We start from the raw sequence: 24,927 nt of genomic DNA on the forward strand, positions 1-24,927 counted from the left end.
TCAAAGTTGCCTGCCATGTCGATCATTTGTGCTGTATTATTATAAAATGCATTTATAAAAAGCCACATTATCCCGAGCCCTAGGCTACTAAAAAGTCTCTCCATGTGTACAACTTCTGTAAGTGCCTCTACTCTACTGCTCTATGCCACAACGCAAATGCGATGGTATGCATGCAACGCTTTCTTATAGAAAGGTTGGGAAACACTGGGTGGCTGCTGACGAGCACATAGTTATTGACTACGTCCGTTTTAGCTCGCTCGTTAAATGTCTTCATCGAAATGACGGGTTTCCTCCTATCCGCTCTTCTGTCCCTTTAAGCCATAATGTGTAGTACATCTCAGTTGTCAGTAGAAACCACATTTCTTTAAGCAAGCCAGCCCCCCCCCCTCAGGGCACTTGAAAGCGCAAACAGACTAGCATTCAGGCTATGATAATCAATGTTATGAAGCACAACAATCTCATTATCGAAACAGGAAATCATTGCCAGTCAAAATATTTTATTTTGACAGGAAGGACACCATTATAAGCCTGTGGGGGAACATTCCAACAACCAAATGATTGTAAACGTTAGATACTACATGATAACGGCAGCCCTTTGGGCCACAAATGTGGTATTAGCATATATTTATATCATTTTCCAATTACAATGCCTCAGTGGATCCATTGTGTTCAAACTGCCATTTACTGGCATGATATTATACTATACAGTATGTGTGCTGGCTATACAGTATATACCTATGCAATGAATAAATCCTTAAACAATATTGACAACAAATAATTAAATGTTTAAGTATTGGCAAATAGTTGTACAATGACTCTACATTGAAATTATATTAGAAATAGCAGTGAAAGATGAAATGAAAAAAACAGAAATATTGACTTGCATGGAACTAAACAGCAGATGGTAAAACATGGAGTTGCATGCCATAGCGGCTTTGGGTCTGCAGTGTAAAATAAGGCAACATTGTGTTTATATCTAGGAAACAAGCAATGGAAAATGGCCTACATTATTAGAAGGTGTCAATGAGAAGACAGAAACACCAGCGTTGTGTGGTATTTAATTATCATTGGCTTTCATTCGATATGAAACAAGTTGCTAATTTGCATAGAATACAGCAGTCAGCAATAAAGCTATAATAACCAACTTTTTTTTTTAAGTATCTAAATATCCTAAAATATTTGCACGTATTGACACAAACCCAGAAATATTCATATACATTTAGTATTTGGCAGTTTGCTAATATAATAATTTGTCAATTATAGTACTGCATTGTTTTTAAATGGCATTATCCTGATCGTATGAAATATATCACAATAAAGTAAAAAAGTTTGAAAATGAATCAAGACTATATAATAACAATAACGGATTGCATATGCAGCAAATAAAGTCATTATCCTACATACGTCACCCAGCACATTATGGCGCGAGACACACATTTGGCAAAACAAACTACATATATCACAGGTTGATATAGGATCCTGTCTGTTACATTCTCATGGACTACTACACTTATAGAATTAGAATGAGTAGAACGGCCATAGCAGTTCTGATTCTATGGTTCTCATTCTGATTCTATGGTTCTCATTCTATGGCGTCACTGTCCTGATTGATATAAGGGATTCCTTCATATCTCTCTAATCACTTCCTCCACACAGCTTCAGCAGCAGCTTCTGGTAGTCCCCAGAGGTATCACCCTATCAGATGAAAAAGATTTTTTTATTTTATTAAAAGCACATACAAGTAACAGCATGTTAAAAACAGACTCATTTTCCATCAGACAAACCAAGAAATTAACATCATTTACTTGTGAATTATTATTCAATAATTGACATAATTTTGGCAGCAATCTACCTCCATAGCATTAAAGCAGGGGATTGATTCCAACAATAGAACTTCAGCATAGTGATTATTTGTTTCAGGTACATACAGAGATGGCGGTGTACAGTGATTTCCCGTAGGTCTTCTGGTACGCCTGTCTGATGTCCAGCATGTCTACCTCGGAGCGAGTCACCATGACCCGTATCAGAGTCCTGTCCTTGGTCCCAGCCCCCTAGAGACAACACATAGCACAGACTGGTTAGTCATCAGTAAGTGCTAGGCATGAAACATGGCTTGTGGTTGCCGTCACTATGGTGTCTAAATGTGTGTGTGTGTGTGTGTGTGTGTGTGTGTGTGTGTGTGTGTGTGTGTGTGTGTGTGTGTGTGTGTGTGTGTGTGTGTGTGTGTGTGTGTGTGTGTGTGTGTGTGTGTGTGTGTGTGTGTGTGTGTGTGTGTGTGTGTGTGTGTGTGTGTGTGTGTCAAAATACAATACGTCTAAAACACTACAGTGCTAGAAACTACAGGACATGTCTCAGGGCTACACTTAAACATGGTTAGACATTTCCATCAGCGGAGTCAGAGTGTGTGGAGTGCGTAGTGTAAGAGTGTCCGCGGTCAGAGTGTGTGGAGCGCGTAGGGTAAGCGTGTCCGCGGTCAGAGTGTGTGGAGTGCGTAGGGTAAGAGTGTCCGCGGTCAGAGTGTGTGGAGTGCGTAGGGTAAGAGTGTCCGCGGTCAGAGTGTGTGGAGTGCGTAGGGTAAGAGTGTCCGCGGTCAGAGTGTGTGGAGTGCGTAGGGTAAGAGTGTCCGCGGTCAGAGTGTGTGGAGTGCGTAGGGTAAGAGTGCCCGCGGTCAGAGTGTGTGGAGTGCGTAGGGTAAGAGTGTCCGCGGCCAGAGTGTGTGGAGTGCGTAGGGTAAGAGTGTCCGTGGTCAGAGTGTGTGGAGTGCGTAGGGTAAGAGTGTCTGCGGTCAGAGTAAGAGCACAGTCAGAGTGTGTGGAGTGCGTAGGGTAAGAGTGTCCGCGGTCAGAGTGTGTGGAGTGCGTAGGGTAAGAGTGTCCGCGGTCAGAGTGTGTGGAGTGTGTAGGGTAAGAGTGTCCCCGGTCAGAGTACAGTCAGAGTGTGTGGAGTGCGTAGGGTAAGAGTGCCCGCGGTCAGAGTGTGTGGAGTGCGTAGGGTAAGAGTGTCCGCGGCCAGAGTGTGTGGAGTGCGTAGGGTAAGAGTGTCCGCGGCCAGAGTGTGTGGAGTGCGTAGGGTAAGAGTGCCCGCGGTCAGAGTGTGTAGAGTGCGTAGGGTAAGAGTGTCCGCGGCCAGAGTGTGTAGAGTGCGTAGGGTAAGAGTGTCCGCGGCCAGAGTGTGTGGAGTATGTAGGGTAAGAGTGTCCGCGGCCAGAGTGTGTGGAGTGCGTAGGGTAAGAGTGTCCGTGGTCAGAGTGTGTGGAGTGCGTAGGGTAAGAGTGTCCGCGGTCAGAGTAAGAGCACAGTCAGAGTGTGTGGAGTGCGTAGGGTAAGAGTGTACGCGGTCAGAGTGTGTGGAGTGCGTAGGGTAAGAGTGTCCACGGTCAGAGTGTGTGGAGTGCGTAGGGTAAGAGTGTCCGCGGTCAGAGTGTGTGGAGTGCGTAGGGTAAGAGTGTCCGCGGTCAGAGTGTGTGGAGTGCGTAGGGTAAGAGTGTCCGCGGTCAGAGTGTGTGGAGTGCGTAGGGTAAGAGTGTCCGCGGTCAGAGTGTGTGGAGTGCGTAGGGTAAGAGTGTCCGCGGTCAGAGTGTGTGGAGTGCGTAGGGTAAGAGTGTACGCGGTCAGAGTGTGTGGAGTGCGTAGGGTAAGAGTGTCCACGGTCAGAGTGTGTGGAGTGCGTAGGGTAAGAGTGTCCGCGGTCAGAGTGTGTGGAGTGCGTAGGGTAAGAGTGTCCGCGGTCAGAGTGTGTGGAGTGCGTAGGGTAAGAGTGTCCGCGGTCAGAGTGTGTGGAGTGCGTAGGGTAAGAGTGTCCGCGGTCAGAGTGTGTGGAGTGCGTAGGGTAAGAGTGTCCGCGGTCAGAGTGTGTGGAGTGCGTAGGGTAAGAGTGTCCGCGGTCAGAGTGTGTGGAGTGCGTAGGGTAAGCGTGTCCGCGGTCAGAGTGTGTGGAGTGCGTAGGGTAAGAGTGTCCGCGGTCAGAGTGTGTGGAGTGCGTAGGGTAAGAGTGCCCGCGGTCAGAGTTAAAGCACAGTCAGATGTGAAAGCGTTTCTTCCTTACCGCCATGGACTTGTGAAGCCTCTCTGCAAAGTATTCAGGAGTGTTCCTGATGCATTTCACTGGAACATAACAAGACAAGGCTTTAGCTCATGGAGAAGAAACAGGACTAACCTTACTAAATCGGTTGAGTTACAAATGCCACCCCCCGTTCCCTGTATAGAGCCCTATGGATCCTGGGCAAAAGTGGTGCACTTGATAAGAAATGGGGTGCCATTTGGGATGCAGACATTGTCATATCAAACCAATTCAAATCAGATCCTCAAATCACCTGATTCAAATCAGATCCTCAAATCACCTGATTCAAATCAGATCCTCAAATCACCTGATTCTAAACATTCAACAGCTATGGGATCTCAGATCCCAAAAGTGATAGTTACTGAACTTTCCTAATAAGTCACACATTGTTCTCTCCCAGCAGTGACCAGCTGGTTATTAGACACTGTGCTCTCCCTGCAGTGACCAGCTGGTTATTAGACACTGTGCTCTCCTTGCAGTGACCAGCTGGTTATTACAGACACTGTGCTATCCTTGCAGTGACCAGCTGGTTATTACAGACACTGTGCTATCCTTGCAGTGACCAGCTGGTTATTACAGACACTGTGCTATCCTTGCAGTGACCAGCTGGTTATTACAGACACTGTGCTATCCTTGCAGTGACCAGCTGGTTATTACAGACACTGTGCTATCCTTGCAGTGACCAGCTGGTTATTACAGACACTGCTCTCCTTGCAGTGACCAGCCGGTTATTAGACACTGTGCTCTCCTTGCAGTGACCAGCTGGTTATTACAGACACTGTGCTATCCTTGCAGTGACCAGCTGGTTATTACAGACACTGCTCTCCTTGCAGTGACCAGCCGGTTATTAGACACTGTGCTCTCCTTGCAGTGACCAGCTGGTTATTACAGGCACTGTGCTCTCCTTGCACTGACCAGCTGGTTATTACCAACACTGTGCTCTCCTTGCAGTGACCAGCTGGTTATTACAGACACTGTTCTCTCCTTGCAGTGACCAGCTGGTTATTACAGACACTGTTCTCTCCTTGCAGCGACCAGCTGGTCATTACCGACACTGTGCTCTCCTTGTAGTGACCAGCCGGTTATTAGACACTGTGCTCTCCTTGCAGTGACCAGCTGGTTATCACAGACACTGTGCTCTTCTTGCAGTGACCAGCTGGTCATTACCGACACTATGCTCTCCTTGTAGTGACCAGCCGGTTATTAGACACTGTGCTCTCCTTGTAGTGACCAGCCGGTTATTAGACACTATGCTCTCTTTGTAGTGACCAGCCGGTTATTAGACACTATGCTCTCCTTGTAGTGACCAGCCGGTTATTAGACACTATGCTCTCCTTGTAGTGACCAGCCGGTTATTAGACACTGTGCTCTCCTTGTAGTGACCAGCCGGTTATTAGACACTATGCTCTCCTTGTAGTGACCAGCCGGTTATTAGACACTGTGCTCTCCTTGTACTGACAAGCCGGTTATTAGACACTGTGCTCTCCTTGCAGTGACCAGCTGGTTATTAGACACTGTGCTCTCCTTGCAGTGACCAGCTGGTTATTAGACACTGTGCTCTCCTTGCAGTGACCAGCTGGTTATTACAGACACTGTGCTCTCCTTGCAGTGACCAGCTGGTTATCACAGACACTGTGCTCTCCTTGTAGTGACCAGCCGGTTATTAGACACTGTGCTCTCCTTGCAGTGACCAGCTGGTTATTAGACACTGTGCTCTCCTTGCAGTGACCAGCTGGTTATTAGACACTGTGCTCTCCTTGCAGTGACCAGCTGGTTATCACAGACACTGTGCTCTCCTTGCAGTGACAAGCTGGTTATTAGACACTGTGCTCTCCTTGCAGTGACCAGCTGGTTATCACAGACACTGTGCTCTCCTTGCAGTGACAAGCTGGTTATTAGACACTGTGCTCTCCTTGCAGTGACCAGCTGGTTATTAGACACTGTGCTCTCCTTGCAGTGACCAGCTGGTTATTAGACACTGTGCTCTCCTTGCAGTGACCAGCTGGTTATTAGACACTGTGCTCTCCTTGCAGTGACCAGCTGGTTATTAGACACTGTGCTCTCCTTGCAGTGACCAGCTGGTTATTAGACACTGTGCTCTCCTTACAGTGACCAGCTGGTTATTAGACACTGTGCTCTCCTTGCAGTGACCAGCTGGTTATTACTGGACTTACCCACAGCCACCATGCCATCCTCCACGTTTCCAGACATCTCCCTGCAGATGCTCTTCACAATGTCTCTACCACTCATCTGCTGGTACTCATTGAACACTAGCAGAAACAAGAACCATAGGGTAGGGGTTGTTATAACCTCGTCATAAGGTTGTTATAACATGCTAATGAAACCACAGGCAATGTTGTTATAACCACATGGTAAGGTTATAACTATAGGCACGGTTGTTATAACCACATGGCAAGGTTATAACTATAGGCAGGGTTGTTATGACTTCGGTTAATCACATAAATAAAGCTAATTAAATATGTTTGTAGAAATAGTGTTGAGATAATATAGACATATATAATATAGACATATACTGTACTGTCATAACAGTATACTAGTATAAGGAACTACAACCCTTTGAGAGAAACAGAACTGACTTGGTAATATAAACACAGTGCAGTATGATTACCTACCTGCTCTCAGGTAACACAGTATGATTACCTACCTGCTCTCAGGTAACACAGTATGATAACCTACCTGCTCTCAGGTAACACAGTAAGATTACCTACCTGCTCTCAGGTAACACAGTAAGATTACCTACCTGCTCTCAGGTAACACAGTATGATTACCTACCTGCTCTCAGGTAACACAGTATGATAACCTACCTGCTCTCAGGTAACACAGTATGATAACCTACCTGCTCTCAGGTAACACAGTATGATTACCTACCTGCGCTCAGGTAACACAGTATGATAACCTACCTGCGCTCAGGTAACACAGTATGATAACCTACCTGCTCTCAGGTAACACAGTATGATTACCTACCTGCTCTCAGGTAACACAGTATGATTACCTACCTGCTCTCAGGTAACACAGTATGATTACCTACCTGCTCTCAGGTAACACAGTATGATTACCTACCTGCTCTCAGGTAACACAGTATGATTACCTACCTGCTCTCAGGTAACACAGTATGATTACCTACCTGCTCTCAGGTAACACAGTATGATTACCTACCTGCTCTCAGGTAACACAGTATGATTACCTACCTGCTCTCAGGTAACACAGTATGATTACCTACCTGCTCTCAGGTAACACAGTATGATTACCTACCTGCTCTCAGGTAACACAGTATGATTACCTACCTGCTCTCAGGTAACACAGTATGATTACCTACCTGCTCTCAGGTAACACAGTATGATTACCTACCTGCTCTCAGGTAACACAGTATGATTACTACTGGAACACAGTATGATTACCTACCTGCTCTCAGGTAACACAGTATGATTACCTACCTGCTCTCAGGTAACACAGTATGATTACCTACCTGCTCTCAGGTAACACAGTATGATTACCTACCTGCTCTCAGGTGGGGTCTGCTCCTGGAACACAGTATGATTACTACTGGAACACAGTATGATTACCTACCTGCTCTCAGGTAACACAGTATGATTACCTACCTGCTCTCAGGTAATACAGTATGATTACCTACCTGCTCTCAGGTGGGGTCTGCTCCTGGAACACAGTATGATTACTACTGGAACACAGTATGATTACCTACCTGCTCTCAGGTGGGGTCTGCTCCTGGAACACAGTATGATTACTACTGGAACACAGTATGATTACTACTGGAACACAGTATGTTTACTACTGGAACACAGTATGATTACTACTGGAACACAGTATGATTACTACTGGAACACAGTATGATTACTACTGGAACACAGTATGATTACTACTGGAACACAGTATGATTACCTACCTGCTCTCAGGTGGGGTCTGCTCCTGGAACACAGTATGATTACTACTGGAACACAGTATGATTACCTACCTGCTCTCAGGTGGGGTCTGCTCCTGGAACACAGTATGTTTACTACTGGAACACAGTATGATTACTACTGGAACACAGTATGATTACCTACCTGCTCTCAGGTGGGGTCTGCTCCTGGAACACAGTATGATTACTACTGGAACACAGTATGATTACCTACCTGCTCTCAGGTGGGGTCTGCTCCTGGAACACAGTATGTTTACTACTCGAACACAGTATGATTACCTACCTGCTCTCAGGTGGGGTCTGCTACTGGAACACAGTATGATTACTACTGGAACACAGTATGATTACCTACCTGCTCTCAGGTGGGGTCTGCTCCTGGAACACAGTATGTTTACTACTGGAACACAGTATGATTACTACTGGAACACAGTATGATTACCTACCTGCTCTCAGGTGGGGTCTGCTCCTGGAACACAGTATGATTACTACTGGAACACAGTATGATTACCTACCTGCTCTCAGGTGGGGTCTGCTCCTGGAACACAGTATGTTTACTACTCGAACACAGTATGATTACCTACCTGCTCTCAGGTGGGGTCTGCTACTGGAACACAGTATGATTACTACTGGAACACAGTATGATTACCTACCTGCTCTCAGGTGGGGTCTGCTCCTGGAACACAGGATGGCGTTGAACTGGGACTCATCCGTCCCCACTTTGTTCTCCCCGGCAGCATACAGTTTCTAACACACAACATAAAATGATCAGTTTCTAACAAAGATAATAGATAATGCCCACTTTCCTGTTATCCGACACCCTACGGGGTATATAAACAGTATTGTGGCATCAGATACATCTTTAAAACAGTAACATTTCTATGATATTACCGGAACAAGAAACAGTGTTCACCTGAGCATCCTGTTTGGCCATGTTGATGTCCACTTGTTCCCTCTCGTCTCGATTTCCCTACAAACAGGAAGTGAAGAATTGGTTTACAACAAAAAAGATTGGATGAGTCTCAAATAAAACCCTATATAGTGCACTACGTTTGACCAGAGCCTTGGGACGAGTCTCTAATAACACCCTATATAGTGCACTACGTTTGACCAGAGCCTTGGGACGAGTCTCAACTAACACCCTATATAGTGCACTACGTTTGACCAGAGCCTTGGGACGAGTCTCTAATAACACCCTATATAGTGCACTACGTTTGACCAGAGCCTTGGGACGAGTCTCAACTAACACCCTATATAGTGCACTACGTTTGACCAGAGCCTTGGGACGAGTCTCTAATAACACCCTATATAGTGCACTACGTTTGACCAGAGCCTTGGGACGAGTCTCTAATAACACCCTATATAGTGCACTACGTTTGACCAGAGCCTTGGGACGAGTCTCTAATAACACCCTATATAGTGCACTACGTTTGACCAGAGCCTTGGGACGAGTCTCTAATAACACCCTATATAGTGCACTACGTTTGACCAGAGCCTTGGGACGAGTCTCTAATAACACCCTATATAGTGCACTACGTTTGACCAGAGCCTTGGGACGAGTCTCAACTAACACCCTATATAGTGCACTACGTTTGACCAGAGCCTTGGGACGAGTCTCAACTAACACCCTATATAGTGCACTACGTTTGACCAGAGCCTTGGGACGAGTCTCTAATAACACCCTATATAGTGCACTACGTTTGACCAGAGCCTTGGGACGAGTCTCTAATAACACCCTATATAGTGCACTACGTTTGACCAGAGCCTTGGGACGAGTCTCTAATAACACCCTATATAGTGCACTACGTTTGACCAGAGCCTTGGGACGAGTCTCTAATAACACCCTATATAGTGCACTACGTTTGACCAGAGCCTTGGGACGAGTCTCTAATAACACCCTATATAGTGCACTACGTTTGACCAGAGCCTTGGGACGAGTCTCAACTAACACCCTATATAGTGCACTACGTTTGACCAGAGCCTTGGGACGAGTCTCTAATAACACCCTATATAGTGCACTACGTTTGACCAGAGCCTTGGGACGAGTCTCTAATAACACCCTATATAGTGCACTACGTTTGACCAGAGCCTTGGGACGAGTCTCTAATAACACCCTATATAGTGCACTACGTTTGACCAGAGCCTTGGGACGAGTCTCTAATAACACCCTATATAGTGCACTACGTTTGACCAGAGCCTTGGGACGAGTCTCTAATAACACCCTATATAGTGCACTACGTTTGACCAGAGCCTTGGGACGAGTCTCTAATAACACCCTATATAGTGCACTACGTTTGACCAGAGCCTTGGGACGAGTCTCAACTAACACCCTATATAGTGCACTACGTTTGACCAGAGCCTTGGGACGAGTCTCTAATAACACCCTATATAGTGCACTACGTTTGACCAGAGCCTTGGGACGAGTCTCAACTAACACCCTATATAGTGCACTACGTTTGACCAGAGCCTTGGGACGAGTCTCTAATAACACCCTATATAGTGCACTACGTTTGACCAGAGCCTTGGGACGAGTCTCAACTAACACCCTATATAGTGCACTACGTTTGACCAGAGCCTTGGGACGAGTCTCTAATAACACCCTATATAGTGCACTACGTTTGACCAGAGCCTTGGGACGAGTCTCTAATAACACCCTATATAGTGCACTACGTTTGACCAGAGCCTTGGGACGAGTCTCTAATAACACCCTATATAGTGCACTACGTTTGACCAGAGCCTTGGGACGAGTCTCTAATAACACCCTATATAGTGCACTACGTTTGACCAGAGCCTTGGGACGAGTCTCTAATAACACCCTATATAGTGCACTACGTTTGACCAGAGCCTTGGGACGAGTCTCAACTAACACCCTATATAGTGCACTACGTTTGACCAGAGCCTTGGGACGAGTCTCTAATAACACCCTATATAGTGCACTACGTTTGACCAGAGCCTTGGGACGAGTCTCTAATAACACCCTATATAGTGCACTACGTTTGACCAGAGCCTTGGGACGAGTCTCTAATAACACCCTATATAGTGCACTACGTTTGACCAGAGCCTTGGGACGAGTCTCAACTAACACCCTATATAGTGCACTACGTTTGACCAGAGCCTTGGGACGAGTCTCTAATAACACCCTATATAGTGCACTACGTTTGACCAGAGCCTTGGTACGAGTCTCTAATAACACCCTATATAGTGCACTACGTTTGACCAGAGCCTTGGGACGAGTCTCTAATAACACCCTATATAGTGCACTACGTTTGACCAGAGCCTTGGGACGAGTCTCTAATAACACCCTATATAGTGCACTACGTTTGACCAGAGCCTTGGGACGAGTCTCTAATAACACCCTATATAGTGCACTACGTTTGACCAGAGCCTTGGGACAAGATAAAGTAGTGCACTATATAGGGAATAGGGCTCTGGTCTAAAGTAGTGCACTATGTAGGGAATAGGGCTCTGGTCAAAAGTAGTGCACTATGTAGGGAATAGGGCTCTGGTCAAAAGTAGTGCACTATATAGGGAATAGGGCACTGGTCAAAAGTAGTGCACTATGTAGGGAATAGGGCTCTGGTCAAAAGTAGTGCACTATGTAGGGAATAGGGCTCTGGTCAAAAGTAGTGCACTATGTAGGGAATAGGGCTCTGGTCAAAAGTAGTGCACTACGTAGGGAATAGGGCTCTGGTCAAAAGTAGTGCACTATGTAGGGAATAGGGCTCTGGTCAAAAGTAGTGCACTACGTAGGGAATAGGGCTCTGGTCAAAAGTAGTGCACTATGTAGGGAATAGGGCTCTGGTCAAAAGTAGTGCACTATGTAGGGAATAGGGTTCTATAGGGCTCTGGTCTAAAGTAGTGCACTACATAGGGAATAGGGTTCTATAGGGCTCTGGTCTAAAGTAGTGCACTACATAGGGAATAGGGTTCTATAGGGCTCTGGTCTAAAGTAGTGCACTACATAGGGAATAGGGTTCTATAGGGCTCTGGTCTAAAGTAGTGCACTATGTAGGGAATAGGGCTCTGGTCTAAAGTAGTGCACTATATAGGGAATAGGGATCTGGTCTAAAGTAGTGCACTATATAGGGAATAGGGCTCTGGTCTATAGTAGTGCACTATATAGGGAATAGGGGCTCTGGTCTATAGTAGTGCACTATATAGGGAATAGGGATCTGGTCTAAAGTAGTGCACTATATAGGGAATAGGGCTCTGGTCTATAGTAGTGCACTATATAGGGAATAGGGCTCTGGTCTAAAGTAGTGCACTATATAGGGAATAGGGCTCTGGTCTAAAGTAGTGCACTATATAGGGAATAGGGCTCTGGTCTAAAGTAGTGCACTACATAGGGAATAGGGTTCTATAGGGCTCTGGTCTAAAGTAGTGCACTACATAGGGAATAGGGTTCTATAGGGCTCTGGTCTATAGTAGTGCACTATATAGGGAATAGGGATCTGGTCTAAAGTAGTGCACTATATAGGGAATAGGGCTCTGTTCTATAGTAGTGCACTATATAGGGAATAGGGCTCTGGTCTAAAGTAGTGCACTATATAGGGAATAGGGCTCTGGTCTAAAGTAGTGCACTATATAGGGAATAGGGCTCTGGTCTAAAGTAGTGCACTACATAGGGAATAGGGTTCTATAGGGCTCTGGTCTAAAGTAGTGCACTACATAGGGAATAGGGTTCTATAGGGCTCTGGTCTAAAGTAGTGCACTATATAGGGAATAGGGCTCTGGTCTAAAGTAGTGCACTACATAGGGAATAGGGTTCTATAGGGCTCTGGTCTATAGTAGTGCACTACATATGGAATAGGGTTCTATAGGGCTCTGGTCTAAAGTAGTGCACTATGTAGGGAATAGGGCTCTGGTCTAAAGTAGTGCACTATATAGGGAATAGGGATCTGGTCTAAAGTAGTGCACTATATAGGGAATAGGGCTCTGGTCTATAGTAGTGCACTATATAGGGAATAGGGATCTGGTCTAAAGTAGTGCACTATATAGGGAATAGGGCTCTGGTCTATAGTAGTGCACTATATAGGGAATAGGGGCTCTGGTCTATAGTAGTGCACTATATAGGGAATAGGGATCTGGTCTAAAGTAGTGCACTATATAGGGAATAGGGCTCTGGTCTAAAGTAGTGCACTATATAGGGAATAGGGCTCTGGTCTAAAGTAGTGCACTACATAGGGAATAGGGTTCTATAGGGCTCTGGTCTAAAGTAGTGCACTACATAGGGAATAGGGTTCTATAGGGCTCTGGTCTAAAGTAGTGCACTATATAGGGAATAGGGCTCTGGTCTAAAGTAGTGCACTACATAGGGAATAGGGTTCTATAGGGCTCTGGTCTATAGTAGTGCACTATATAGGGAATAGGGCTCTGGTCTAAAGTAGTGCACTATATAGGGAATAGGGCTCTGGTCTAAAGTAGCGCACTATATAGGGAATAGGGCTCTGGTCTAAAGTAGTGCACTACATAGGGAATAGGGTTCTATAGGGCTCTGGTCTAAAGTAGTGCACTATATAGGGAATAGGGCTCTGGTCTATAGTAGTGCACTATATAGGGAATAGGGCTCTGGTCTAAAGTAGTGCACTATATAGGGAATAGGGCTCTGGTCTAAAGTAGTGCACTACATAGGGAATAGGGTTCTATAGGGCTCTGGTCTAAAGTAGTGCACTACATAGGGAATAGGGTTCTATAGGGCTCTGGTCTAAAGTAGTGCACTATATAGGGAATAGGGCTCTGGTCTAAAGTAGTGCACTATATAGGGCTCTGGTCTAAAGTAGTGCACTATATAGGACTCTGGTCTAAAGTAGTGCACTATATAGGGAATAGGACTCTGGTCTAAAGTAGTGCACTATATAGGGAATAGGACTCTGGTCTAAAGTAGTGCACTATATAGGGAATAGGACTCTGGTCTAAAGTAGTGCACTATGTAGGGAATAGGGTTCTATAGGGCTCTGGTCTAAAGTAGTGCACTATATAGGGCTCTGGTCTAAAGTAGTGCACTATATAGGACTCTGGTCTAAAGTAGTGCACTATATAGGGAATAGGACTCTGGTCTAAAGTAGTGCACTATATAGGGAATAGGACTCTGGTCTAAAGTAGTGCACTATATAGGGAATAGGGCTCCGGTCTAAAGTAGTGCACTATATAGGGAATAGGGCTCTGGTCTAAAGTAGTGCACTATATAGGGAATAGGGCTCTGGTCTAAAGTAGTGCACTATATAGGGAATAGGGCTCTGGTCTAAAGTAGTGCACAATATAGGGAATAGGGCTCTGGTCTAAAGTAGTGCACTACATAGGGAATAGGGCTCTGGTCTAAAGTAGTGCACTACATAGGGAATAGGGCTCTGGTCTAAAGTAGTGCACTATATAGGGAATAGGGCTCTGGTCTAAAGTAGTGCACTATATAGGGAATAGGGCTCTGGTCTAAAGTAGTGCACTACATAGGGAATAGGGCTCTGGTCTAAAGTAGTGCACTACATAGGGAATAGGGCTCTGGTCTAAAGTAGTGCACTATATAGGGAATAGGACTCTGGTCTAAAGTAGTGCACTATGTAGGGAATAGGACTCTGGTCTAAAGTAGTGCACTATGTAGGGAATAGGACTCTGGTCTAAAGTAGTGCACTATGTAGGGAATAGGACTCTGGTCTAAAGTAGTGCACTATGTAGGGAATAGGACTCTGGTCTAAAGTAGTGCACTATGTAGGGAATAGGACTCTGGTCTAAAGTAGTGCACTATGTAGGGAATAGGGCTCTGGTCTAAAGTAGTGCACTATATAGGGAATAGGGCTCTGGTCTAAAGTAGTGCACTATATAGGGAATAGGGCTCTGGTCTAAAGTAGTGCACTATATAGGGAATAGGGCTCTGGTCTAAAGTAGTGCACTATATAGGGAATAGGGCTCTGGTCTAAAGTAGTGCACTATATAGGGAATAGGGCTCTGGTCTAAAGTAGTGCACAATATAGGGAATAGGGCTCTGGTCTAAAGTAGTGCACTATATAGGGAATAGGGCTCTGGTCTAAAGTAGTGCACTATATAGGGAATAGGGCCCTGGTCTAAAGTAGTGCACTATATAGGGAATAGGGCTCTGGTCTAAAGTAGTGTACTATATAGGGAATAGGGCTCTGGTCTAAAGTAGTGCACTATATAGGGAATAGGGATCTGGTCTAAAGTAGTGTACTATATAGGGAATAGGGTGCCATTTGGGACGTATTCTCAGAAAGGAAGTGGCTACAGTAGATGTTTATCTTGAGGGCGATAGCAGTTTAATACAAGTATTTCAGAATTGTTAAGAAACATAAGGATAATAATATTTGCAGCCAACAGATACCTAATGGAAATTGTAAGAGCACCAACTATGTTGAGTACTGGGGAAGTTGCCCTAATTAAAAATCAGCTTTAGCCTTCACTTTCAAAGCTCAATGATAACGATTAGAAACATATCAAATCAACATACTAAAAACCATTAACAACACATCAACAGTTACCTGACAGAGGGAGACGAGGAGTCTACGGAAGTGTCCTGATGTGTCATTAATGATGGCATCCTCCAGTTTCTTACCATACTCTGAAACACAGCATTTACATGATACTCTGAAACACAGCATTTACATGATACTCTGAAACACAGCATTTACATGATACTCTGAAACACAGCATTTACATGATACTCTGAAACACAGCATTTACATGATACTCTGAAACACAGCATTTACATGATACCCTGAATGAACCAACATTTGAGCCCTACCCTGAAAAATTGCATTTCAGCCCTACCCTGAAACACAAAGCATTTCAGATCATCATAAAAGTAAATGTGTCTTGCTGCCTTCCCAATACACAACCGGTCAAGATGTATCAACATAGCTATGAAACATTTACTTGTATGACGAACCGGCAATGCTTTGCGTCACAGGAGTATCAATTGAAAACGCTGTGTGTTTCGGAATATGGATGAAATACTGTGCGTTTCAGGAGTAGGCCAGACACTTACCGTTTTTGTAAATTTGATTAATTTCTCTGATTTCTGCATTGGAGCGAGACGATAGGATCTCAATCAGACAGGCTTCATCAGTACCGGCACCCTGTCCAGAGAAAAAAACAGGTTATACATGTTACCCATGGGGCGGCAGGGTAGCCTAGTGGTCCTTCTGTAGCTCAGTTGGTAGAGCATGGCGCTTGTAACGCCAGGGTAGTGGGTTCGATTCCCGGGACCACCCATACGTAGAATGTATGCACACATGACTGTAAGTCGCTTTGGATAAAAGCGTCTGCTAAATGGCATATATTATTATTATTATTAGAGCGTTGGACTAGTAACCGAAAGGTTACAAGTTCAAATCCCCGAGCTGACAAGGTACAAATCTGTTGTTCTGCCCCTGAACAGGCAGTTAACCCACTGTTCCTAGGCCGTCATTGAAAATAAGAATGTGTTCTTAACTGACTTGCCTGGTTAAATAAAAATAAAATAAAGAAATAAACACATATACATGTTAACAAGTAAAAACATTTACTAAAATCTGATGACTAAGAATCATCTTGAAGATAAGAACATTTATTGTCCAAGTATACTACGATCAAAAGCAACATGTTCTTGATTCCGTAACTACGGCTATATTGTACAATGTATGATGAGCAATGAACAAATCACGCCTCCAACATGCCTGACTTTTGTATTTAAAAATAAATGGAGCTTTTCTTTCTGTTCCTTACTGAGATGACTCACTAAAAGAAACCCCAAAGAAAAGGTGCCTGCTATAAAGACAATCTGGGTTGTGTTCAGTAGGAAGAAAAAGTTTTTAAAAAACAGTCCTAAGTGGGGCGGTTACGATCAGTGCAATAATATAAGAACTTCTAATGAACATGACCCCCCCCCGGTGTAGAGAAGAATGAATAAAAGCCCAACGAACGTCTAATGAACGTGACCCCCCCACCCCGGTGTAGAGAAAAATGAATAAAAGCCCAACAAACCACTATGGCTTCTTTGAGTTGAGATGCATCAAACCTGGCTGGCGTCTGCAACATGGCAATAGCCAGCTTCTCAAAGTTCCCAGTCAGCTCAGACTTCAGATCATGGAATAAATCCTGTGAAATAGAAGATTGCGTAAGAGGTCTCACTCAAGATACAGTGTGTGTATATGTGCCCTAAAAACGCCACCCTATTTCCCTTTATAGTGCACTACTTTTAACCAGAGCCTTGAGCAAGGCACTTTCCACAACAACTGCTCCACGGCGCCCAGTGTGGCAGTCCACTGCTATATCCTGAACACATAAATACATACAATAACGTTCAAATCTTTGGGGGGTCACTTAGAAATGTCCTCGTTTTTGAAAGAAAAGCAAACATTTTTGTCCATTAACATCAAATTGATCAGAAATACAGTGTAGACATTGTTAATGTTGTAAATGACTATTGTAGCTGGAAACGGCAGATTTTGAATGGAATATCTACATAGGCGTCCAGAGGCCCATTATCAGCAACCATCACTCCTGTGTTCCAATGGCACGTTGTGTTAGCTAATCCAATTTTATCATTTTAAAATGCTAATTGATCTTTAGAAAACCATTTTGAAATTATGCTAGCACAGCTGAAAACAGTTGTCCTGATTAAAGAAGAAATAAAACTGGCCTTCTTTAGACTAGTTGAGTATCTGGAGCATCAGCATTTTGTGTTCAATTGCAGGCTCAAAATGTCCAGAAACAAAGAACTTTCTTCTGAAACTCGTCAGTCTATTCTTGTTCTGAGAAATTAAGACTATTCCATGTGAGAAATTGCCAAGAAACGGAAGATCTTGTACAATGCTGTGTACTACTCCCTTCACAGAACAGCACAAACTGGCGCTAACCAGAACAGAAAGAGGAGTGAGAGGCCCCGGTGCACAACTGAGCAAGAGGACAAGTACATTAGAGTGTCTAGTTTGAACAACAGACACCTCACAAGTCCTCAACTGGCAGCTTGATTAAATAGTACCCGCAAAGCACCAGTCTCAACGTCAACAGTGAAGACGTGACTCCGGGATGCTGGCCTTCTAGGCAGAGTTGCAAAGAAATAGCCATATCTCAGACTGACCAATAAAAATAAAAGATTAAGATGGGCAAAAGAACACAGACACTGGACAGAGGAACTCTGCCTAGAAGGGCAGCATCCTGGAGTCGCCTCATCACGGTTGACGTTGAGACTGGTGTTTTGCGTGTACTATGTAGATATTCTCATTACAAATCATCAGTTTCCAGCTACAATAGTCATTTACAACATTAACAATGTCTACACTGTATTTCTGATCAATTTGATGTTATTTTAAATGGACAGCCCCAAAGGTTTGAACGGTAGTGTATGTTTTTCAGAGGGGTTGTGATAAACGCGGAATTTCTTTTGTCCAATTGGATGAATAATAAAGTGATCTTTATCTGGTGTTCGTTAGAACTCCAACAATACAGGAAACCACACAAGGTCATTACTGTAGTGTAAACCTCACCTTCCCATAAGTGGTTTTGTAGGCCGCTACCATTGGAACCCTCTGCTTGTTTGAGCGGCTCCCAAGAATCTCAATTATAGCTGCCTCGTCCGTGCCTGTTGAAAATACATCTATTAATATTATTGTTACCAGTTTAACTGAGACTAAATTGAATGTTTTTCACTAAATAATATGGTTCTTAAATTGTAGAATATTCTACACAATGCAAATCTAGCCATAGAAAGTTTAAAAAATATATATATAGAAGATTTACAGAATTGAATAAAATAACAGAATTGAATAAAATAACTTCATTTTTTTCCCCAGAAGGAACTTCAGTTAAATAACGTGTTATTAGATTTGTACTAAATCTCATTAACTCCTACATACATATATACATGATATAAGTGAATGATGATGAAGTACTGACCAAAGCCCTTCATGGCCTTGCGGAGGACTTCCACATCCCTCAGAGGGTCAGCGCCTGGATAGTCCTTAATAACACCCCTAAAGCCTCTCTAATGACAAATACAAGCAAATACTGACACTGAAGAATAGAAATACTGAAACTGAAGAATAGAAATACTGAAACTGAAGAATAGAAATACTGAAACAAGGAAACACTTTGTAAAGTATATTAGGAAATAAAAAAACCTATGTAAATAAATGTAACACTGAGTAATTGGTTGAGGATTTCACGTTAAAGACAACAACATATAGAGATTCTCACGTTGATGGCAGGTGAATAAGGAGTAGCAGGAACACCACCTCCATATCCTGGCATGGAAGGGTTGGTGGCCGGGGCACCACCAGGGTAGCCAGGCATGGGCTGCTGTCCTGGGGCAGGACCGCCCGGGTACCCCTGGGGTTGACCTGGGGCAGGACCGCCTGGGTACCCCTGGGGTTGACCTGGGGCAGGACAGCCTGGGTACCCCTGGGGTTGACCTGGGGCAGGACAACCTGGGTACCCCTGGGGCATACCTCCACCTGGCTGGAGGAAAAGGGGAGCTGATTAGCTGGGATCACATTACTGACTCTGGCATTGTGCACAGATGCCACCCTATTCCCGACATAGTGCACTACTTTAGACCAGAGGAGTGATCATTAAGGTACTAGGGATAGAGGAGTGAGCAGGCAGGTACTAGGGATAGGAGTGAGCAGGCAGGTACTAGGGATAGAGGAGTGAGCATGAAGGTACTAGGGATAGAGGAGTGAGGTACTAGGGATAGAGGAGTGACCAGGCAGGTACTAGGGATAGAGGAGTGACCAGGCAGGTACTAGGGATAGAGGAGTGAGCAGGCAGGTACTAGGGATAGAGGAGTGAGGTACTAGGGATAGAGGAGTGACCAGGCAGGTACTAGGGATAGAGGAGTGACCAGGCAGGTACTAGGGATAGAGGAGTGACCAGGCAGGTACTAGGGATAGAGGAGTGACCAGGCAGGTACTAGGGATAGAGGAGTGACCAGGCAGGTACTAGGGATAGAGGAGTGACCAGGCAGGTACTAGGGATAGAGGAGTGACCAGGCAGGTACTAGGGATAGAGGAGTGACCAGGCAGGTACTAGGGATAGAGGAGTGAGCAGGCAGGTACTAGGGATAGAGGAGTGAGGTACTAGGGATAGAGGAGTGAGGTACTAGGGATAGAGGAGTGAGGTACTAGGGATAGAGGAGTGAGCATGCAGGTACTAGGGATAGAGGAGTGAGGTACTAGGGATAGAGGAGTGAGGTACTAGGGATAGAGGAGTGAGGTACTAGGGATAGAGGAGTGAGGTACTAGGGATAGAGGAGTGAGCATGCAGGTACTAGGGATAGAGGAGTGAGGTACTAGGGATAGAGGAGTGAGGTACTAGGGATAGAGGAGTGAGGTACTAGGGATAGAGGAGTGAGGTACTAGGGATAGAGGAGTGAGGTGGCAGGTACTAGGGATAGAGGAGTGAGCAGGCAGGTACTAGGGATAGAGGAGTGAGCAGGCAGGTACTAGGGATAGAGGAGTGAGGTACTAGGGATAGAGGAGTGACCAGGCAGGTACTAGCGATAGAGGAGTGAGCAGGCAGGTACTAGGGATAGAGGAGTGAGCAGGCAGGTACTAGGGATAGAGGAGTGAGGTACTAGGGATAGAGAAGTGAGGTACTAGGGATAGAGGAGTGAGCATGCAGGTACTAGGGATAGAGGAGTGAGGTACTAGGGATAGAGGAGTGAGCAGGCAGGTACTAGGGATAAAGGAGTGAGCAGGCAGGTACTAGCGATAGAGGAGTGAGCATGAAGGTACTAGGGATAGAGGAGTGAGCAGGCAGGTACTAGGGATAGAGGAGTGAGGTACTAGGGATAGAGGAGTGAGCATGAAGGTACTAGGGATAGAGGAGTGAGGTACTAGGGATAGAGGAGTGAGGTACTAGGGATAGAGGAGTGAGGTACTAGGGATAGAGGAGTGACCAGGCAGGTACTAGGGATAGAGGAGTGAGCATGGAGGTAATAGGGATAGAGGAGTGAGCATGCAGGGATAGAGGAGTGAGGTACTAGCGATAGAGGAGTGAGCATGCAGGGATAGAGAAAAAAACTGCAAACTTAATTATTATTATTTATTTTTTAATTTTAAGAATAGGGTGCCATTTGAGACGGATAACAGACTCCACGTGTTACAGGGAGTGGAGATGACGGATAACAGACACCACGTGTTACAGGGAGTGGAGATGACGGATAACAGACTCCACGTGTTACAGGGAGTGGAGATGACGGATAACAGACACCACGTGTTACAGGGAGTGGAGATGACGGATAACAGACACCACGTGTTACAGGGAGTGGAGATGACGGATAACAGACACCACGCGTTACAGGGAGTGGAGATGACGGATAACAGACTCCACGCGTTACAGGGAGTGGAGATGACGGATAACAGACTCCACGCGTTACAGGGAGTGGAGATGACGGATAACAGACACCACGCGTTACAGGGAGTGGAGATGACGGATAACAGACACCACGTGTTACAGGGAGTGGAGATGACGGATAACAGACACCACGTGTTACAGGGAGTGGAGATGACGGATAACAGACACCACGTGTTACAGGGAGTGGAGATGACGGATAACAGACACCACGTGTTACAGGGAGTGGAGATGACGGATAACAGACACCACGTGTTACAGGGAGTGGAGATGACGGATAACAGACACCACGTGTTACAGGGAGTGGAGATGACGGATAACAGACACCACGTGTTACAGGGAGTGGAGATGACGGATAACAGACACCACGTGTTACAGGGAGTGGAGATGACGGATAACAGACACCACGTGTTACAGGGAGTGGAGATGACGGATAACAGACACCACGTGTTACAGGGAGTGGAGATGACGGATAACAGACACCACGTGTTACAGGGAGTGGAGATGACGGATAACAGACACCACGTGTTACAGGGAGTGGAGATGACGGATAACAGACACCACGTGTTACAGGGAGTGGAGATGACGGATAACAGACACCACGTGTTACAGGGAGTGGAGATGACGGATAACAGACACCACGTGTTACAGGGAGTGGAGATGACGGATAACAGACACCACGTGTTACAGGGAGTGGAGATGACGGATAACAGACACCACGCGTTACAAGGAGTGGAGATGACGGATAACAGACACCACGTGTTACAGGGAGTGGAGATGACGGATAACAGACACCACGTGTTACAGGGAGTGGAGATGACGGATAACAGACTCCACGTGTTACAGGGAGTGGAGATGACGGATAACAGACACCGCGTGTTACAGGGAGTGGAGATGACGTGGTAGATGGAGCCAGCTGTTTTAGAGGCTGTCAGTATGTTGGTAATGACTAGCTTGGTGTAAGATAAGTTATATTTACCATTCCACCAGCAGGGGCTCCACCCCAACCACCTGGAGAACAAACACAGCGAGTGGAGCATCTTTTATTAGGTTTTAATACCAAAAAAACACAGGATAACTTCAAATATGGATCGTTTATCCAGTTCGGTGCTTTTTGAGAACATTTTGATTTTAACATTCTATAATAAAAAGCACATGTTCAACTTAAATGAGGGGGAAAAAAGAAACACATATTCCCAATCTGAAGAGATTCATTCATATTTTTTTTTAAAATACTATAGTAAAATGCCAGATAAATTAACAGGGTTGAACGCAACTTAAATAAGCCACGAATCCAATTGAGACGAGGGGGAATGGAATATTGGTGTGTGCAACAGGGAATTTAATGTAAACTTCACATGTGGAGGTGTTCAGACACTTCTAGCCTGTCTATCTATCTATGGATAACGGGTTTGACGTGTTTTGCTGAAGCCGCTCAGTTTTCCACCACAAAACACCAGAAAATGACCAAAAATAGAAGAACCAGATCACCTGCTTTTACGCAAGGATTTGACTATTAGATGTTCAATGTTTATTTTGAAAAAACTAAAAATAATGTAAAGTTTTTGTTGTTGTTCTACCATATTAACACGAGTCCAGTTCAAGTGACAGGTTAGACCTTAAAATGAGGGTCAGACGTAAATGATTCACTAATAAATAAATAATCATCTTCAGAAATGAAGAAATAAATAAAAAATAACTAGGGCTTTACAACAATGGTGAAACTTAAGGGGCTGGCCCATGTGAGGGAAAAATGTAGGGAAAATAGTGCAGTACTGATTTCCAGAAAAATGAAGGATTTTGTGGCCAATTGAGGTAAAACAATAATTCTGCTCATACGATTATGCATGCCTCAACACTGACTAACCGCCACAGTTCCAGAGCACTGACTAACCGCCACAGTTCCAGAGCACTGACTAACCGCCACAGTTCCAGAGCACTGACTAACCGCCACAGTTCCAGAGCACTGACTAACCGCCACAGTTCCAGAGCACTGACTAACCGCCACAGTTCCAGAGCACTGACTAACCGCCACAGTTCCAGAGCACTGACTAACCGCCACAGTTCCAGAGCACTGACTAACCGCCACAGTTCCAGAGCACATCTTTAAAAGGCACGTCATTTAACAGGAGTTTCAAATTCAATATGGGTGCAAAATGTTGTATTTAAAAATATCAGGGAGACGAACGGCACTCTCTTCATAGAACAACACATATACTAGACATTTGAATTTTAAAATGTATCCTAAACCAGTGTGTGTCAAGGTCACAGACCAGGGTCTCATCTCAGATTTCCTGTATACTAAAAAAAAAACGAAAACACAACAAGCACACATTTGCACGACCATGAAAGCAAATAGCAATAGCCTTAGAGTTGAGATGTGACGGTATTACTTAAAGGAATCTTTGGAATGGGGTGCTTATCTAGGAAATCAGGTAATCCAAAAATGCAATATATTAGAAATACCCTTACCTTGTGCTGGAGGCATGGAAGGATAGCCTCCGGCCTGGGGAGGGAAGCCTCCCCCCTGAGGGAAACCTCCACCTGGTTGAGGGTAACCACCAGCCTGCTGGGAAGGATAGCCCCCGGCTTGGGGCGGGTAACCCCCGGCTTGGGGCGGGTAACCCCCAGCCTGAGGCGGGTAGCCCCCAGCCTGTGGCGGGTAGCCCCCAGCCTGTGGCGGGTAGCCTCCAGCCTGTGGCGGGTAGCCTCCAGCCTGTGGCGGGTAACCTCCAGCTTGGGGGGGATATGCACCTGGTTGTGGGGGGTAGCCACCAGTCTGGGTAGGGTAGCCACCGGATGGAGGGTAACCAGGATAACTCATCTTTGGGACTTGAAAGAAAGAAAGCATTAGAAGTTCAGGCGTAAGTATTTAAAATATATATTTTAATGAGATACATATACATTTGAGATACATATATATATATATATACACACACATTGAGTGTACAAAACATTATGAGCACCTGCTCTTTCCATGACATAGACTGACTAAGTGAATCCAGGTGAAAGCTATGATCCCTTATGGTCACTTGTTAAATCCACTTCAAATCAGTGTAGATGAAGGGGAGGAGACCAGGTTAAAGAAAGATTTTTAAGCCATGAGACAATTGAGACATGGATTGTGTTTGTGTGTCTTTCAGAGGGTGAATGGACAAGACAAAAGACTGAAGTGTCTTCGAACAGGGTATGGTAGAATGTGCCAGGCACACCGGTTTGTGTGTGTCAAGAACTGCATCGGTTTTTCACACTCAACAGCATCTCGTGTGTATCAAGAATGGTCCACCACCCAAAGGACATCCAGCCAACTTGACACAACTGTGGGAAGCATTGGAGTCAACATGGGCCAGCATCCCTGTGGAACACTTTCGACACCTTGTAGAGTTCATGACCAGACGAATTGAGGCTATTTTGAGGGCAAACGGGGGTGCAACTAATGTTTTGTACACTCAGTGTGTGTGTGTGTGTGTGTGTGTGTGTGTGTGTGTGTGTGTGTGTGTGTGTGTGTGTGTGTGTGTGTGTGTGTGTGTGTGTGTGTGTGTGTGTGTGTGTGTGTGTGTGTGTGTGTGTGTGTGTGTGTGTGTGTGTGTGTG

General features: G+C 45.0%; 1 protein-coding gene across 1 annotated transcript in view; it reads right to left on the minus strand.

The window, feature by feature from the left end:
• Positions 1-477: 477 nt before the first annotated feature.
• LOC124040428 (annexin A4-like) overlaps positions 478-24,927 on the minus strand; it is a 31,084-nt gene continuing 6,634 nt past the window's right edge. The window contains exons 2-15 of the mRNA XM_046357618.1: positions 23,807-24,166; positions 22,314-22,345; positions 19,178-19,438; positions 18,878-18,965; positions 18,469-18,563; positions 16,964-17,077; positions 15,987-16,077; positions 15,481-15,560; positions 8,907-8,963; positions 8,647-8,740; positions 6,234-6,329; positions 4,045-4,103; positions 1,929-2,051; positions 478-1,695 (exon numbers count right to left, since the gene is read on the minus strand). Coding sequence (XP_046213574.1) covers positions 1,636-1,695; positions 1,929-2,051; positions 4,045-4,103; positions 6,234-6,329; positions 8,647-8,740; positions 8,907-8,963; positions 15,481-15,560; positions 15,987-16,077; positions 16,964-17,077; positions 18,469-18,563; positions 18,878-18,965; positions 19,178-19,438; positions 22,314-22,345; positions 23,807-24,158 — 1,602 coding nt within the window. The 5' untranslated portion in view covers positions 24,159-24,166 and the 3' untranslated portion in view covers positions 478-1,635. The remainder of the gene's footprint in view (positions 1,696-1,928; positions 2,052-4,044; positions 4,104-6,233; positions 6,330-8,646; positions 8,741-8,906; positions 8,964-15,480; positions 15,561-15,986; positions 16,078-16,963; positions 17,078-18,468; positions 18,564-18,877; positions 18,966-19,177; positions 19,439-22,313; positions 22,346-23,806; positions 24,167-24,927) is intronic.

Source organism: Oncorhynchus gorbuscha, linkage group LG07 (genome assembly GCF_021184085.1).
Source record: "Oncorhynchus gorbuscha isolate QuinsamMale2020 ecotype Even-year linkage group LG07, OgorEven_v1.0, whole genome shotgun sequence".
In the NCBI taxonomy this organism is placed as follows: Eukaryota; Metazoa; Chordata; class Actinopteri; order Salmoniformes; family Salmonidae; genus Oncorhynchus; species Oncorhynchus gorbuscha.